This window comes from Mustela nivalis (assembly GCF_964662115.1).
Source record: "Mustela nivalis genome assembly, chromosome: 7".
Lineage (NCBI taxonomy): Eukaryota > Metazoa > Chordata > Mammalia > Carnivora > Mustelidae > Mustela > Mustela nivalis.
Genome location: NC_139026.1, coordinates 74,195,723 through 74,214,410, shown reverse-complemented (window position 1 = coordinate 74,214,410; position 18,688 = coordinate 74,195,723). Strand labels below are relative to the sequence as shown.

At 38.6% G+C, this 18,688-nt stretch overlaps 1 protein-coding gene across 1 annotated transcript; it reads right to left on the bottom strand.

Annotated features, from left to right (window-relative positions):
* Positions 1-2,371: 2,371 nt before the first annotated feature.
* LOC309868612 (sulfotransferase 6B1-like) lies at positions 2,372-18,394 on the bottom strand (the record flags this gene model as incomplete). Its single annotated transcript, XM_082738669.1, has 6 exons — positions 2,372-2,633; positions 6,837-7,023; positions 7,168-7,262; positions 13,188-13,314; positions 15,714-15,898; positions 18,250-18,394. 6 exons carry the CDS (start codon positions 18,392-18,394, stop codon positions 2,515-2,517), a joined length of 858 nt encoding a protein of 285 aa, XP_082594795.1. The 3' UTR covers positions 2,372-2,514.
* Between the last annotated feature and the right edge of the window lie 294 nt (positions 18,395-18,688).

The window sequence follows — 18,688 nt, the reverse complement described above, 5'->3', positions numbered from 1 at the left end:
TGAACTACTGACAATGGCGAAAGACCTGTATTTTCTCATCTCCAGTTGAGAAGACTTGATCCTACAAATGAATATAAGCCTTTGAAATAAAGAGCACGTTCGAACTGAACAGAATTACGTGTTCAGAACTGTACCTGTTTACATATATACATGTATATCATGGGCATACACTGGCTCAGATTTGTACGCCTCTTAGGAATTATAGTTTGAGATATTCCTTATCATGCCAGGATTAAGGGTAACCCAGCCAGTCAACAATTAAGGATGAGGAAACCCAGTTGTCATGAACATTTTAAGCTACTAATGATTATATTACAAACAAACAACAACAACAACAAAATGTCCCAATTTATTTACCCAGATCTGCTTAGTTACAGCTTAAGATTATGCTCCTGGAGCTTTGAAAGGATAATAACCCAAAATGTCCTTACCTAAATGGTGTTTAGATACATGGTATTTCTCTGAAATTAGTTTCTTAATTATCAACTGGGCGGCTAGGTGGATAGATGCGTCCTTACTTATTCCTGTTTCCTGCGCCTTTTCATTCTCAAAATAGCCCAAAAGACAGTTTCCCACTTCTTCCCCTGCTAACTCCTTAGAAAATTCCATCTATGTCTGTGTATTTAGAGAAAGGACCGATAATTATTTCATTCAACTAAATTAAAAATAAATAAAACCAATGTGAATGTTATTTAAATGTTGCGTTATTCCTCTTTGACTCTGATAATTAATATTTCATAAACGTGTGAATGAACTGCTTAAATACAAAAAAAAAGCATCTCTGTTTTATAATCTTACACATTACAAGGAAAAATTATAATGAAGTAAAGAAAGGTTAAAAGCACACAGACATGCAACCCCCCACAGACTTCTCCACCAGATTTATTTACCTTAGAGGTGGGGGACAGTTACAGGCTATCCTTACCATTTATAATTCATCTTTGTTTTACCTTTATGTTTGAAGGAAGATGGATAAGGTCTTTCATTACACACTGAATGAATTAAGAGATATTAAAAAGCAAGACTCAGTAGTATGTTGGGACTGTTTTGATTCGGAAAGTGGAGAGAAAACAAGGAATTAAATATGACTGTAAGCGTTCCTGCCTGTAGGACCAAGAAGTTGAGCAGGTAGAGATGCAGAAATGAGTCCCTTCCTTCTTTAAATCATTCATCCACTCATTCATTCTTCCATTCAACACAGTTTTGTTGAACAATTTCTGGGGGCGATACACTGTGTCAGTCACTGGAGAAGCCACCCAGGGCCTCTCTGTAAGGATATGATAAAATTGGGAGGGAAAGACTCACTATCCTGTGAAGAGTAAAGCAATAATAGATGAAAATATAGGATCAGGTTGAAAAAAGAACTGACTAATGCAGACATGAAGCACTAGCAGGATACAGAAATTAGGGCAAAGTGGGGAACAGTCCTGGAACTGAGTGTTCTGGAACGTGTAGGATTCCACTGTCTGTGAACTCGGTTCGCAGCCGTTTGTGAAGCACCCATGGGGAGGGCTGTCCGGGGCTGTTGTGGCGGAAGATCCCAAATGAAGAGAACATGAGCTCTAACTGGCAAGGACCTTACAGGCTAGACTAAGAGACAGACATTTACTTCATAATACAAGACCTGAATGAGTAAGAGTGGGAAGGGAAGGGTCCCTGGGGGGCCAGTGAGGGACAATGGAGAGCAAAGGGGATAGGGGACAGAGTTATCAGAGCAGGCTTTCCTGACTAGCATGTCATGCCAGTGTTACTTTAACATGAAAGAGTACCTTTTCATTCTTTCTTTTCACCAATTGTGATCATTTGATATAATCTGCCTGTTCGGTGTTCCACCTCAGTAAGACTGTTTGTTTGTCATTGTTCTGATAATGGACAATGGAGAACACTTCTACACAGACACCAGAGAATGCTGAAATGAAAGTGTTTGTTTAGAGGTCATTGTGTCCAAAGAGGCCGAAAATAAATTCTTCTCAGACATTGGCTATTTTAGATAATCCCTCGCCCCTTTTGCTGTACATTAATGCAGTTTATAAGAACCCCCGCAGTGACGCTCCCTCTGAATAGAAATAATCTCCTTCCCTTAAGAATATCCTGAAAGCACATGTATAACTCGGCCATTTCAAAATCGCATATTATTTTCTTTTACTAATAATTCTCTGCTACCACCAAATATAGTAATAACAGTCTCTCATACGTGACACTTTTGACACATTCATGAAGTGTCCATTTCTCACTTAAAGAAATATCTGCTTTTCATACTGGTAAAAAAATATATTTATTTATCCCCCAAGTACTGCATCCCACAAAATGCAAAGCGGTCTTTTTTTAAAAAATAAATATTTTATTTATTTATGTTTTTGAGAGAGGAAGCATGAGTGGAGGGAAAGGCAGGGGGGGAAGGAGAAGCAGGCTCCCCGAGGGGACCCCCGGGTTCAGGACCTGATCTGAAGGGAGATGATTAACCCACTGAGCCACCCAGGTGCCCCTGGAAAGTGGTTTCATTTCCCATTTATATTAAGAGTAATCTTCAAAGTGTCTTGCTAGTTCACTGTGTTTCATTTTCTCCGTGAATAGTTCATCAAATACTCTCCTCTGCTTTGAAGTAAAGTAGTTTATCCAATCACCCACCGCTCCTGGAAAAATTGGAACAGACAAGAATCCATTTAAATATCCAGTATGCACAAAAGAAATCTGTCAGATTTGCAATAAAATGTGAATGATTTCATTTCTTGCTGATAAGATGATGTGGGGTTATTCTTTTCCACGTTTGCGTATTTGTTGTTTCCAATCTCCTCAGTAATGGTTGCATATTAATATATACAGTGTAAAAAGTTAATTCTTAAAAAGAAAACAAGATTCAGATATATAAAGGTTCTAGGTTTTATGATAGCAGGCAAAGAAATGTCTCAGCTAACCTTAGTTAAAGCATAAAAGCCGGGGTGCCTGGGTGGCTCAGTCGATTAAGGCCCCGACTCTTGGTTTTGGTGCAGGTTGAGATCTCACGGTTCTAAGGTCAAACCCTGTTTGGGGCTTTTGAGTGTGGAGTCTACTTGATATTCTCTCTCCCTCTCCCTGCCCTTCCTACTTGTGCTCCCTCTCTGTCTCTCAATCTCTCTCTCTCCCTAATAAATAAATACATCTTAAAAAAGAAAAAAAAAAACATGAAAGCAGACAAAGTAGACATAATGTCACTTATTTCCCTGCCTGTGCACCTATGAAGCAATGACCCTATCACTGGCCTGGGCAATCAGTCTCTCTTCTTGATTCAAGTATAATTAGCACACAGTGTGTTACAATAATTTCAGCAGTTCTGTGTGTTACTCAATGCTGATCATGATAAGTGTACTCTGAAACCCTTTCACCTGTTCCACCTTAATGGGTCTCACTGTAAGGAAATGTACTTTACAACATTGATAACCGTTGAAAATATCAGCACTTAGTTGTGTGATGTCCTCATCTTTGAACGAGGTGTTTGGAGAGCAAAATCAGATCTATCCTTCCTTCGGTCCATCAGCTCGGTCCATCTCCTGATCCTACAGGTCACCCTCAGCCTTGGCCACAGCGCCAACCCTGCAGGACCACTCTTCTTGCCTCTACCAAGCCCCAACCCTGGATCTTGCCCATCATGGCCTTTAGTCACTTCTGGCCCCAGGCTTCATTCCCGGGACCTCAGCGTATAGATGCTGTTGCTCATCATCTTCCCATATCAGTACTTCCTTCTCAGCAATGAAAGTTACGGGAAGGAGGGTAAGACGGCTGGGATTCAAATTTTCACTCTACCAGCAACTAGTTGCACAACTTTGTTGAGGTGCTTGGCATCTTAGTAAAATGTAACACTATGAACACCACCCTCAGAAGTCTGCTGTCAAGTGTAAGATAACTCCAGTAATGTGCCCGGCACATAGTCAGCCCATAGTAAATGCTGGCTATTTGCACTCCACAGTCTTCCTAGCTACATAGTATGGATGTGATGTGTGGATCACATACACACATGTGATGTATGGATGTGATGTAGTACATTTAACGCTTTCTGATTAGAGGCCAATTGAGTGCATTTCAGGTTTTCAATGTCATGGACAATATTACAACATGCACCCTGTCCATACATCTTTCCCTAGTCCTGTAATATCCTCCCTAAATTTTAGTACATAGGGGCCCTGGGACTTCTGACACTGACATGGACCATTCTGTATCTATGCCTACCACCTTATCTCCATAGACAGTTTCTAGAATATCAGCTCCTTTTCCGACTTTAAAGCCAACTGCAGGCATTAACCCTCCTCTGTACGGTGAGGAATATCTCTTGCACCAAGGAGTCTGAATCACCCACTTCAGTCATTTACTTAACATGATTATTTTCAGAGGATGGATCCTTACTCCCACCTCGTCCAGCCAATAGAAGGAATAAAGTGAATGGACCCATCCTGTGTTTAATGCCTCGTATAGTCCAAATTTAGCAATAGGCAGTCATGGGGACCAGGATCAGGGTTAACCTTCTGTGTTTTGTCTGATCCTATATAAGGAAACCACTTTCTGCTAGAAATAAATGCATTAAAATTAATGTTTGTTGTCTACAGTTATATTGATAGGGTTTCACCTGGGGATATTTGTAGGGTTACTACCTCTGTTTTCATTAGAGTGAAATTTCCCAAGTTAGTAGGATAACACAGGTGAAAACTGTGTATTTTGCTAATCCGATCTCAAAGGTCAGTGATAAAAGATATCAACAGAAGCACTGGATTCCACGAAACATCAGAACTTCGGCATTTCTCATCATTCTCTTTACCATAATCCTTCCCAATCTCTGTTTCGGGCGTCTTTGCTTGTTTTACCTGCTTTCATGCATCCTGTTCTAAATCCTCCCTGTCTCCCCTGTCTCCTCTCTCCCACTCAGCCTAATCTTTTTCTTGACCCCCCCATGTCATCTTGCTCTAGTCCTCCGTTTTCAAACTTCGTGGAAGAGCGGTCCTTATCTGCTCCATCCCTTCGTTCTCTTGCATCTTTTTAATCCCCTCCATTTGCCTGGCGCCACCACTATGGAAATCACCCTCAGGATTCATGAATGATAAATGGCCACGTCTGACCCTAGCTTTCTTCGAAATTCTGGCTGATTTCCTTTCCTGGCTCGTCTTAGCTCTTTCATCCCCGTTGATGCTACGGTCTCTAGGGCTTCCCTTTCTAATCCTTTCCCTGCTAGTCCTTCCCACCCACGCTGAAGAATTTTACTTAATTCCACAAATTGCCAATGGCTCCTAAACTGACTTCTGAGCTGAGGTCCACCAAACACTGGCTCCCTGCCACTACCCAATTATGACCCTCCATGTTTCCTATCTGGACTATTACAATAACCGCTTACTGGACTTTCTGCCTCTGGTTTCTAAACAACTCTTCTAAACTTCCCACCTGACTCTATTATTTTTAGTTCCCTTCTTAAAACAGCAAACAGAGAGAAAAAGACCCCCTCATAATATACAGAGAGCTTTTGGTCTCTGGCCCCAATTTTTATCTCCCTCACTCTGCTCCACATGTCATATACCCTTCTAGAACAGGAGACTAACTGCTCTTTTTAAAAGAAAATCCAGTCCAATCCCATGGTGGTTCTGGACTTTTGTTCTTGCTGTTAGCTCTTGCTGGAATATATTTCTTCCCTGTCATTTTGCTGGTAAATGCTTTCTGCTTATGCTTCCAGTCCCAGATCCAATGTCACCTCCTCACCTACTTTGCCGAGGAAAATTTATCTCACCCTTATTCATGTTGCTATTCACAGCTGCTCATACTACTAATAAAGTTGTCAGTCACCTTGTATTATTGCCTACATTATGATCTTCTGAAGGACAAGACTATTTTACTTAATTTTTGAATCTTAGTTATTAGAAAATAGTTTATTAATCAATGTTTGCTGAATTGAGTTCTCTCCTCCCTCCCAGTCCTGGGTTTTGCAACTATAAGAAAATGAAAAATGAACCACCAAAAAAGACAAAAAGTGACTTGCAAAATTAAGGGACTATCTGATGCATATGAGTTAGCCAATATTTGCTTTGGGAGGAATTCTATTCAGATGAGCTAAAAAATGGAAACAAAGGTGTGTTTTCTAGTAGGAAACCTGAGTACCTAAATGTAGAAAATTTTGTCATTGTAAGTTATGAAAAATTTGAAGAATGTTCAAATATTTCTCCCTGGGGTCTGGATTAAAATTCACACGGGTATCAAAATGATTCTATATCTGCATGAACCCAAACTACTTCTAAGTTACATGTTAGGAAGTAGTAGAGAAGATTTACTTCCTTCTCTTTGGGTTTTCATGCAGAGAAGTACGTTGGATAACACAGCCAGCTTCTCTCTCTGCCCCGTACTTCTGTGGGGTGAGTTATTTGGTGAGTTTGGGAAAGTGCACTGTCCACATTCATCAGCTCCCTTCTCTCTTCTGAAAAAAAGCACATGTCATGTACCACTCTCTACCGTGCTCTCTGTGGGAGGCCTCAGTGCAGGGACAGGACTGCATTTGATTGTGACTGAGCAAGCATGTTTGCAAAATTTAGGGTAAGTTATTAGCAAACACGCAAGGCTGCACACCCGAGGCCCATTCTTCAGGGAGTTTTATCATTTCCATCTGTTTGACACCTGTGTCTTTCTCTCAATTGGTTCATAACTGGGTATGGAAATCTCAATTTCTGGAAATAATGTGCCTTAAGAAATTTGTTTAATAAACATTCACTCAGGGATGACAATGAGCAATCCATTGTGCAAGAGGTAGGGTGTATGATGGTAAAATGAGAGTTAAAAATTATTAAATGGCAGTACTTCCAGCCAGAGTACCACATCCCTTTCTTACTTACCTTTTCTAAATACCAGGTTCCTGTTAGATGTGAGGGCGCAGATGGTATGATTTGGATCACAGTTTTCTTTGGCTGCATTATTTTTCATTTCACTGAATGACGTTTTCTGAGCAATCTTATTAATTTCACTGTCGCTCACATTTATACCAAGGAAAGTAGTTATTTTCTTGATGCTTTTAGAAAGATCCTAAGCCATAAGAAAAATTATTTTTAAAAATGTGTAACTCAACAAAACACCAAATTCATTCCCTCAACCCTGAAAACAGAATTTATTGATTTTCTGTTTTCATTTGACTTAAATTTCGATTGTTGAATGTTAGGAAGGACTTACTTTCTTCATTTCTTCATAGAATATAATTAGAATGTTTTCGTCATTTTTGTGCTCTTCCCAGCTTAAAACGTGATCAAACCAGGATCCATAAACAACTAGAAGGAAAAATGAATTGTGTGAATATTCAAGATCACGAGTTGGCATCCCAGGATTCTTCCCACTTCACCAAAGAAGGCAAAATAAGGCACACACATATTAGATTCTGGAGTGAAGGGGTTTTACTTAAGAATTGTTGAATCACTATAGTGTACATCTGAAACTAATATAACACTGTATGTTAACTATACTGGGTTTAAAATGAAAAAAAAAAGAAAATGTTAATTACATATGTTAATACCATGTCATTCACTATCTATGAAGAAACTTATAATTAGGTTTAATAAAGTTCAATAATTAAAAATTAAATAAGATCTTAAATATTTTTTTAAAAAGTTTCCTTAGAAGAACCCAATTATAAAACACTACTGTTTCAACTAAATGAAATATTAAGAAATGAAGCTGGATGGCTGTATCTTTTAATAAGGCTGTGGGGTGTTTTTTTTTTTTTTCTTATTTTGGTAAATATCTTTTTATCATCATCAGAAGTTACAGCAGAAATACAGAGATACACATTTTCTCAATAATTTTGTTCCAATAACTACTTTGGATCTTGGAAGAAATAGAGAAACATTGAGAATTTATTACTTTCTTCCTGTAAATGGCATGCTTTGTATAAGTTCTTAGCATAAAAAGTTTATAAACTTTCTCAAAAAAGTGGTGGGAGAGAAAAGAAGTCTATTCATTTATCTTAGTTCAAGTTTGCAAAATACGGTGTAAGGGCTTTAAGAGTAGTTGATATTATCTCTTTATTGTTTTGTTAATTTGGCAGATCTCAAAAATGTCCAGGGCTGGAAGTAAAATGTTACCGTGCAAAATAAATCATCAACTGTGATGATAAAAAACAAAAAGTGAGCAATTTCTTGTACCACAGAAAGTTGACTAGCTTGATAATCTAAAGTATATAATAGAGTAATTTAAAATACTGGGTATACATCTTTCCATGCATCCTTATTATCCATAGATGTAATACTAGCTAATGCCCAAATTATAAAAGAGTTCCTCCACCCACAATGTTCTGAAGATCTGCTGACTATTGATTCATTTAATAAGCATTTATGAAGCCATTAGTGTCTATCAGATACTGTGCCATATTGCTTTTAAACACGAAACTTTTGAATAAATTGATGTGTCATTAACTCCTAGCTAACTGCAATTGTTTACATTTTCAGCCCCTGGGGAAGTAAAGGGCAAGAAAATAACCAGAAGGCATTTGTAAAAGACCAGACTTCCCGGACTGGGATGGTATCATCACAGAGCCTGATTTTCCACCCCCAGGGGCCCAGAGGGTTGTAAAGCAAGAACAGGTGTTTGGAAGGACTAATAGGTCTCCAGTTCCCAGCATTCTCACTTGCCAGTTCAGTGACTTACAAAATACTTTATCTTGGAAGGACCCAAATTACCCTATCAGTGATAAGGAGTTGACCTAAGAACTGCCAGCCTATTGCCAAGAACAATCACAGGGTGAGATAGAGCACTGATTTTTCTCTTAGGAGTGTAGGCAGTGAACTGGTCTCTGTTGACTCAGACTATGCTGGCAGTTGCCACCTGCATCACCCCCACCCCTGGGTAGCTGCAGCCCAGCCTGGTGGAAAACATCAGCACCCTCCATACTGTCAGGGAGCCCAGGCTTCTGTGCCTCCGCCCCCCTGAGCCTGGGCAGGAAAAGAGACCCCGAGTCCCAGGGTCATGGCCGGTGGCTACCTGTGATTGACTGGAAATCACAGGAAATCGCTGGAAATCACATACATTGGCAGGAAATATATTCCAACATACCCCAAATAAATGTAGGAAAAATCTTTTGGATCATAGCCTGCTATCATTTGACAGCCAGATATTCTATTATTAATTAATTAATTTATACTACGTCTTGTTCCAAAAAGACAGAAGAATCTAAAGAAATTGGCTGCCTGGGTCTTCCTTACCCATGTAGAGAATTATACTCTGGGTCATTTTTTTAATCCAAATCCTCATTGTCCAGACCTAGGGCTTTAAAGAAAATACAGCTTCCAAAACAGAGACATAATTTTTTTTTTTTTTTCCCCTGGGAAATGCTTTTCTCCACATCCTTCACTTAAAGTCAGAATTTTCTACTACCTCCTGCATGGCCTTCCTTCTGCTATCCAGAATAACTTATTCTCCCCGAAATGCCCTAACCAGAAAAGTTGCTCTTACTCGGCCAACCCAAGTGTGTTAGGGTCTGGACTGTGCATCGGCAATCTCACGGCTTCCTATCAACTTCCAGAACTCCTCCCTCTGAGATAATCCAGACTCCTACAGGACTCGTGTCCTTTAAATATATCACTCTTCTTAGCCTCATCTCTGTCAGAAGTGGACTTTTTGATCTGTTCCCAGCGGTCATGGAAAACTCTGATCTTAGGACACAACCTCCTGGGGCAACTCATGTCTTGTCACCCACCTGTTGATGGACAGCTTCTGCAAATACCCTACTTAGACCACTTATGTCCTTTTCAATCCTCATTTTCTTCCCCTTGTTCTTCTCCCCAACCTTTTTCTAGCTAAAACCTTCAACTTCCCTTTTTCCTTTATTGTTTATTTCAACCGCCTGAAAAAACACTCAGTATTGAATCAAAGCACTTTACCTTCTCTTCTCCTGAGCTCTGCTGAAGAAATTTATACAACTCTATACTGACACCATTGCAAATTCATTTCTCCAGCCTTAAGGGTCTGAGGCTGCCTAGCAAACTTATTTGTCCTGCATTAACACTTTCTCCTATTTTCCACATCAGCGATTTCAAACCTCCCACACTTTCTGCAAACCCTTTGTCCCACTCCTATCCAGTTTCAAGAACATCTTAATTTCTAGTTTCCAGAAAGCACTCTGATGATTGTGCAGAAATTCATGAGGACGAAGTGCTTAGGAAATGTGGAGTTCTTACAAAAGACTGGAGAGGGGGCTAGTGGGAAAAAAAAGTATGGTGCTAAAATATTTCACTAGATACTAATCTGTCAGAATATTGCCAAAACACAATTTACAGTTACTATTTAATTTGAAAAGCTAAAATGTATTTGTAAACTGTCTGAAAGGTAAATCAGATGATTAGACAAATGTGTGGCTATCTATGTCTTTATGGTACAGTCTCCTCATACAATGTGTATATACTTATGTTGTGGAAACGGGTATAGGATATCATGATGTTTCAGTGTAAAATAATCTTTCTAGATAAATACCTACATGGAAACTTTCCACCCGAAAGTGAAACTATTTAAAAAGTCTTTGCCTGCCTTTAAAAGTCTATGTCTAGGGGCACTTGGGTGGCTCAGCTGTTAAGCATCTCCCTTCGGCTCAGGTCATGATCCTGGGCTCCTGAGATCAAGCCCTGCATCAGGCTCCCTGCTCTGTGGGAAGCCTGCTTCTTCCTCTTCCACTCCCCTTGCTTATGTTCCTTCTTTCGCTACCTCTCTCTCTCTCTCTCTCTCTGTCAAATAAATAAATAAAATATATTTTTTTAAAAGTCTACGTCCAATAGAATGAGCAGATTTCTACAGTAAATTTCTAGTCATGACTTCATTTGAACATCTAAATAGTCCTACATAATCCAAGTCTGGGCCTCAAAATGATTAAACAACTTGTCCACAGTTATACAGGGGATAAATTAGAGTTAAGACTTGATCCTTCTTCTTCTGTCTCCACAGACCGTTCTATTGTATCATGTTATCATTGGCAGAAGAAAGAATCCTCTCCTCAAAGAGTAGTCAATGAAGGACATCCCTGAAATATAGTCACCTACCTTTGACAGGAGAACAAGCAACCTTATATTATAAATACTGTTCCACTCAATTTTAAATTTTAAAAAGCTTTAGCAATTCACTGCTTACTCTGGTGTCAGCACGATTTGCCCAGGCTAGATTACCCGATTATATAATACACAGCAGATCTCTTTGCAATTAAAAATCTATTAACGCACCTAGAAGGTATAAAAGAATCATCTGGAATATTTTCTCCAACTAACTGTCCTTCCCAGATACTCTGCTTTGACGTCAGATAATGGGGTGGTGGATGTCCTCGGACAGCTAGTTTGCCTCCCTGCGTATGGACTGAGTTGCCCTTTTTGTGTCTACACTCATAGAAAAATAATCTCTAGAACACGAGCGCTAACAGGCCTACTTTATACTGTCCTCAGGTCATACCCAGAGCACTTATTCTGGGCAACTTGTCTTCTGGGCCCTCCAAAACGGTAGAGATGGAGCCAAATTAGAGCTTGTGCAGCAGCGGGAGGGGTAGTGACCCCCAGGGTGTAATAATTGGAGACAAACGTGGCTTTTCTTTTCTTGAGGAAAAGCAGACTCAAGATCTGTTTTTTTTTTTTTTTTAAATAATGTATGTATTTAAACTCTGTTCACTCCAAAAATGGAATGAAGGCAGAGTGAAGCATGTTAACTATGTTCAAATATTTAGAAGGCTATCGTGGGGAAGAGGAATTAGTGATCAGAGGAACAGCTTCCTCTCTAGGCAAGCTATGCCACAGTGCTAACAGCAAGGATCTGGGAGACTGACACCTGAATTTAAACCTTGGCTCTTTATGAGTTATACAATTGTCTGGCCTGCCAACATCTGCATTTCCCTCACCTACAAAATAAGAATGATACCTGGCTCTTGTGTTCTAGTGAGGATGATAGGAGATTCTGTTTGCATAGCACTTAGCTAAGTGACTATATTACATAGTAAGATTTTTTTAAACATCTTTACAGTACCGAGATGGAACTAGTCATTTGGGGGCAGGAGCTGGGGTGTGAACCTGTTGTCCAAATTAGGAAGTTCAAGTTTAGCTAGTACAATCCTTGAGAATTTTATAAAGGCAATTCAAACATGAGTTCGGTGATTTTAACCAGACAGTCTTCAATAGACCTGAAACTTTGACCTGAAAGTTTCGATCCTGAAACTTTGTGACTACTAAATGTTTGCCAAAGAGGAGCTCAACTATTGTGAGCATAGCATATTCTTCCATAGGAAACAGGGCAAAAGAAAGTGTTTAACGCTGTTATCAATACCCTCCTGTTCAAGTTACACTTGCTGTGGCCCCTCTGAAATTAACAAGTAAAAGCTTAATCATTGGCAAGTGAAATAGGAAAACTAACAATTAAGCAGGTCCACCTCTAACCCCAGGGAAAAGGAAGATCCTGTGGGTACAAACCATTTTGAAATCCTGCCTCTTCTAAATTCTGCATCGTCTTGGTACATTATTTTTATTTAATGAAAGGGTTGGGAACTCAGGTTTGGGAACTGTTTTTCGTTTTTGTTTTTAAGTGTTCCATATACCCATGAGTCAGAGAGAAATTAATAAATTCAAAGGTCATGCATGGTTAGGCAAGATCAATATGCATTGCACAACTCAATCAAATGATGTATCAGTTTAGTATTTTCAGGAGAAATCGCTTTTTGTTCATCTTTATAAAGCAAGTGTCAAGATAACTAATACTCTCATTTCTTTTATTTGGGGAATTTTATTCCTTTTTTTGGAGAGGAAGAGGGAGAATGTGTGTGTGTGTGTGTGTGTATCATTTGTTGGTGTTATTTTCCATTTAGGCAAACATAAGACATGTTTCAGGCTGCCTGTGAAGGTTTCAACTGTATCTTGCTCAACTCCAATCAATGCATAATTATTTCACTGGCAAAACTGATGGTATATGAAAAAAAAAAGTGATGCTTGATCAGAATTAATCTCTGTTTTACAAACATTACTATCGGCTCAATAAGTAATTGCAAATCCGGACTACTTACAGGTGATAAGAAAGTCCATAAAGAAACAAAGTGAGAAAGAATGGCTTAGAAGTAAAAAAACCCCAAAACTATTCCAATGTATTCCTGAAAATGGGTCGCTAGGATCCAGTTAAACTTTTAGAAAATGCTTTCATTTGGAGGGGAACTGTATATGATGAATAGAAATCATTGTTATATTTACCATCTCCTCTTAGGAAAAGCTCGAAAAATGCAGCCCAGGTTTCAATGCCAGGGAGATTCGGGTTATCTCTGTAGTAGTGGAATAAAGAAACAGCCGTGTCTTTTGGATTCCTAACGATGTAGATAATCTGTTAAAAAAAAATCAGTTTATTTTTAGATGGAAACAGCCCCCATGCAAAACATGTTCTCAAAAAAAGCAACTGGACTTAACCTGTCCATGCCAGGATTTTTTGACAGCTTACACTGATTATTAAGCACAGACTCAGGCCAGTGTTTCTCAAAAGTTAATGTGTGCAAGAATTATTCAAGAATCTTGCTAAAATGCAGATTCTGACACAGGGAGTCCAGCATGCGGCCAGCATTCTGCGTTTCTAATAAGCTCCCAGGAGAGGTTGGTAATGCCAGTCCACTGACCACGCTTTTTCAATTTAGGCACTAACTGTGGCCCCATCATTTTAGCAGTGGATTTGAGAACCCATCTATCCATTTGTAGGACACAATTGCTTTCTTAATATAAATTTTTTTAACATAACATTTAAACAACTTTAATGTTATAACACATGATTTAAATACACTCAGATTTCTTGTAAATTGTCTACTATTATTTATAGGAAGAATGATATTTTCAAATTTCATTTTCTACAATTGAATCCTCCACAGAGCAGGAAATCTGAACCACCCTCCTAATTTACACAAACACTGCCCCTGTAATCGGATTCAGTTTAATGCATTTCTGTTTAGTATGGACTATGGACTAGGCAGAGTGGAGTGTTCCCGGTCGGAGAAATAGGAGCAATAGGGCAGAAACATGACCAGCTCCCTCAAAACAGTCAGGTGCAGGAGCGCGGAGTTATGAAGGTTATAACAGGGACGTTGGGACTGCAGGAACGTGCCTATTAAAAAATCTCAGAAAACCAGGGTGAGGAGCTGAACTATTTTCCATCAGTGTCCGTGTTGCATGAGGACCAGATGTTCCACTTGCTCTTAGATCGATAATCAGGTGGACACATTTTACGTAGGTAAGAAAGCGTTTACTGAGTCATGCTTGATACCTAACTATCGTTCTGTGCTATGCTCATAGTCCAGGAGTGGTGTGTGTAACCCACATGAACAACACCCGCCCCTCTTAGAGATGTGTAAAGGCCACTATGCACTGAGGCGAAAAGCCACCTTTAGCCCCTGTTGTGTCCCCATTATCTTCTCTTCCTCTCCAGAGAAAATTATGGAGTAACTCAACATTTCAGGCTTACTCTCACTGCTCTCTGCTTCTGGAGCAGATTCACAGAAACCCAAAGCTCTGAAAGCCATTTAAAAATCCACTCACTCTTATTTTTTTTTAAAGCTGTTTTAAAGATTTTATTTATTTATCTGACAGAGAGAGATACAGCAAGAGTAGGAACACAAGCAGAGGAACTGGGAGAGGGAGAAGCTGGCTTCCTGCCAAGCAGGGAGCCCAGTGCAGGACTCGATCCCAGGACCCTGGGATCATGACCTGAGCCAAAGACAGACTGAGCCACCCAGGCACCCCTCCCCTCATAGTTTTAACAAAAAGGGATAAAGTGGTGGGATGGGAAGCCTTAGCCATCTAGTTGGAGTTTTTTGTCTGTTTGTTTTGGTAGACAGAAGCATGCATCAGGACCTTTGGAGAACACCTGACATTACACGTCGGTATCCAGTGGGAAGGACAATGCAAACTACTAACACATTAATACGTATTTTGATAAAAGAGCTTAAAAGAAGTATTCTGTAATTATGTGTAGTGACATGGTAAGTAGACTTACTGTGGAGATCATGTCACAATATATACTAATATCGAGTCGTTAAGTGGTACATCCGAAACTAATACAATGTTGTATGTCAATTAGATACTCAATAAACACACACATACAATATTCTGAGAAATATTAGGGGATGGTTGGAAGACATGAAGAGAAGGCAGAATAGTACTCTGAGAAAAAAATTAAATGTTAACTAAATATCAGGAAATGAGCTGAAAACAGACATTTCATGTAAGAGAGTTTGGAAGCAGAAAAAAAGATGGGGAGACAAAGATTAGGAAGAAAACATAGGAGGTTAACTAGGGTTGAGGGCCACAAGAGGAACTGATCATCTGACAGGCCTGCTGGAGCAGGAAAGCTTCCAGTAGCTTGTAAGCTCTGAGGGCTAGGCAGGGGGCAACAGAGGACAGATCATCCTCTTGGGAAACCAAGTGCAACCAGAGAATCTCATTTCCCATTAGGTTTGTACCTTACAACTCTGTCTTTACTGTGGTGGTTTTAAGAAGCCGCCCACCCTTTCTGAGCTTCAGTTTCTTTGCAGATGAAAGGAAAAATCTACTGTTACCTTTGTTGTAATGTGTTTACAAAACATAGCTTAATCTTTGCCACATTGTATGAGATGAATACTGTTATTTCTGTTTCAAAGGAGGAAACCAAAGCTAGGAGAGCATTAGCAATTTCCCAAGAGTGGCAGAGCAAGAACCCAAGCCAGGTTTTCCCAAGCCTTTGCCTTTAACCACTGCACTCACCTTGCATTGTTTTTGCTTAATATTCACCGGTAGCATGTTGTAGCTCAAATGTGTGGGAATAACTCTTCTCTTACAGTTCATTTTTAGCTCGTCAAGTTTAGAAATGTCTCCCAACTCGATAGGAGACGTTAGATTAATTCGAGCATTGGGAATGTTCCCAATGACCTCTGCAATCCAGTGAGTACCTTCACATAAAAATAAAACAAAACACATTTTTTAAAATTAATTGAAACTCTTGATGAAATAAACATAGAAAATTAGCATGAAGTTATAATAGCAAGAAGCACATTAATTTTGTTATAAATAGTTACTATTACCTCTTGACACCCATTGAAACCTGAGACACTTGTTGAAACACCAGAGGCATTAATTCATTTGACAGGAAGAGTCACACTTTAAAGCATGAAGAGACTGAGAACTGTCTATGCCTTTTTCTCAGCTTGAAATATTCTCCTGTGCTACACTGATCTCTAGCACCTTCTCTAATCCACAAATACGCAGATCTTGCCACACACAGTTCCTCACCGGTCCTGCAAACTCATGCATCTTGCTCTTTTTTAAACTATCTTCCGAGTCTCCCGTCCCCTGGCATAACTGTTTACCCTTTCTGTCCCTCCCAGGTAGAACATACCAGAGTTTAGTTGCTACTGCTTGTATTCATGTATACTTCCCCATTTTCCCCTGGAAGATAGCCCCTGGATCTTATTTTTGTTTGTGTGCAAACAGAGTAGCCATGCAAACGAAGCCCTTGAACAATGAATAAATGCTACATTCAAACATCATAAAGATACAATCCTATGCTACCATGAAGTCTGGAAGAAATACATAAAGCAAATGTGGGTATGCTCCAGTATTGCAGACAATAGTAAACTGGAGCAGGGAAGTAAAAGTTTGGATGGGGAGGATGCTTTGCTGATTTGAAAGCAATGTTCCTAAAAAGTTTAAATCAGGCCTATTTCCTTTCCATTGAACTCATTTGTAATTCCAATTCGAAATCTGTTGTAATATTCACTAATTTATAGCTGAATAAATATTTAAATGGTGCTCTTATCTGCATGATGTGTTTTAAATGTAAGACTTTAAGATAGTAATGCTCAAAAGTCAACTCTAATATTCATATAAACATGACTAATATAACTAATGACATTTCTATTATTTTCACAGGATGTATTGATTTATTCTGGTGAAGAAGACAGAATACAGTTTTGGATTGTATTCAGAGGACTTCCAGAGCTGGCGGGTGATATCAGTTTATAGGCATCAATATGTGCAGTGGAAACTTTATGTATGGTTGTTTATATAAGGTATAAACTAGGCACCTGCTCAAAGAACTTTAAAAGTATCATAAATTACTTTCTAAACTAACATATCAATTTAGGGTAAGGTATGTTTATTCACAGAGTGACCTACCACATAGAGAAAATACTGAGGTATTCTAGAAGCAATCACTTAATTTCCATCTGCAACACCATTTTCCAATAAAATAATTACATATGTGATTTACATTTATTCTCCAAAAACACCCTAGAAGGTCTATGTGAACTCTGTGTCTTCTAAAGGAGAGGGCTTCTTGGGCCTGATTCACAGTCAGATAAAAGGACTAAAATGCAGACATGATTTGAAAGAGCTAAACTCTTAGTTGCTGAATCATGCTGACAAGCATATGCCCATTCACACGTGTCCACTTTTCTGGAAATCACAACAGGCAGGTAGATATTACATATTCTGGCCACCTCTCAAAATTAAAAAGAATATATAATTAATTTAGATTATCCCCAGGATGCCATTATTCATAATGGTCCTTTCATGAGTGTATAACTATATATGGAAATAAACTTTGCATAAGAAGGCATAAAATTGAACATTAAAGTGGCACCTGGGTGACTCCGTTCGTAAAGTGTGTGCCTTCAATGCAGATCATCATTTCAGGGTCCTCGAATGGAGCCCCCATCAGTGGGGAGTCTGCTTCTCCTCTCCCTCTGCCCTTGCCCCCTGCTCCTGCTCTATCACTGTCTCTCAAATAAATAAATAAAATCTTTTAAAAAATGAACACTAAAAATACTTATGGTTTTTTATTAGCCCAGGAAAGAAATTATTCATTTACAAATCAATCATTAAAGTATGAATTGAACAAATCTGCTTATGGCCATGCCTGGTACAAGTATGAAGAGAACTTCATAATGTTACAGACAATATGCCTATTATGTATACCAACATTTGTATACTTTAAGGAATAAAAGAGAAACAAAACTGTAGTAAAAGCTCTAGTTGGATTTTCTCGAAAAACAGTTTTCAGCTTTCTACTGTCAAACTTTTTCATTAAAATGAGCATTTAGGATACTTAAATTTCCTATGGATAAATTCTGAAAAATAAATGTTTTGTAAAAATTATTATATTTCTATAGAGTAGTCTACTATATTATTATATTATTATTATATTTTGATAGAGTAGAATATTATATTATACTTATTTCTTATATTTCACACATTTTAAAATGTATTTATACATTTAAAAATACATTAAAATAAACTTTACCAGATTTTGGATAGGACACCAGAAACACATCATCTTCTCTTGCATTGAAAAAATCCAGGGAATTTAGAAGTTCTTCTGAAGACATAGTAGAAAAGAGAATCCCCTTGAATTTATGAAGAACACTTGACTGGTTCTGGAACGACATCTTTCGTCAAATGAACTAAAAAGTATTACTAAACACTAACTTTACACAAGGCACAGAATGAGTAAATTCCTTGATGTTAATCCTAGCTCAGTGGCAGGATAATCTTGGAATTACTAAACTGGTCTTTCAGCTAGAGGAATATGTATATATATACGTTTTGCAATTCTTCACAGGAGTAATTTTTAAACCATAACTAAGTCAAAGTCTACTGTGAAAATGATGTCACTTTCTTGATAACACATTACAAAATATTTCCTCCAACTTGACATTCAAAATAGTTTACATATAAGGCTA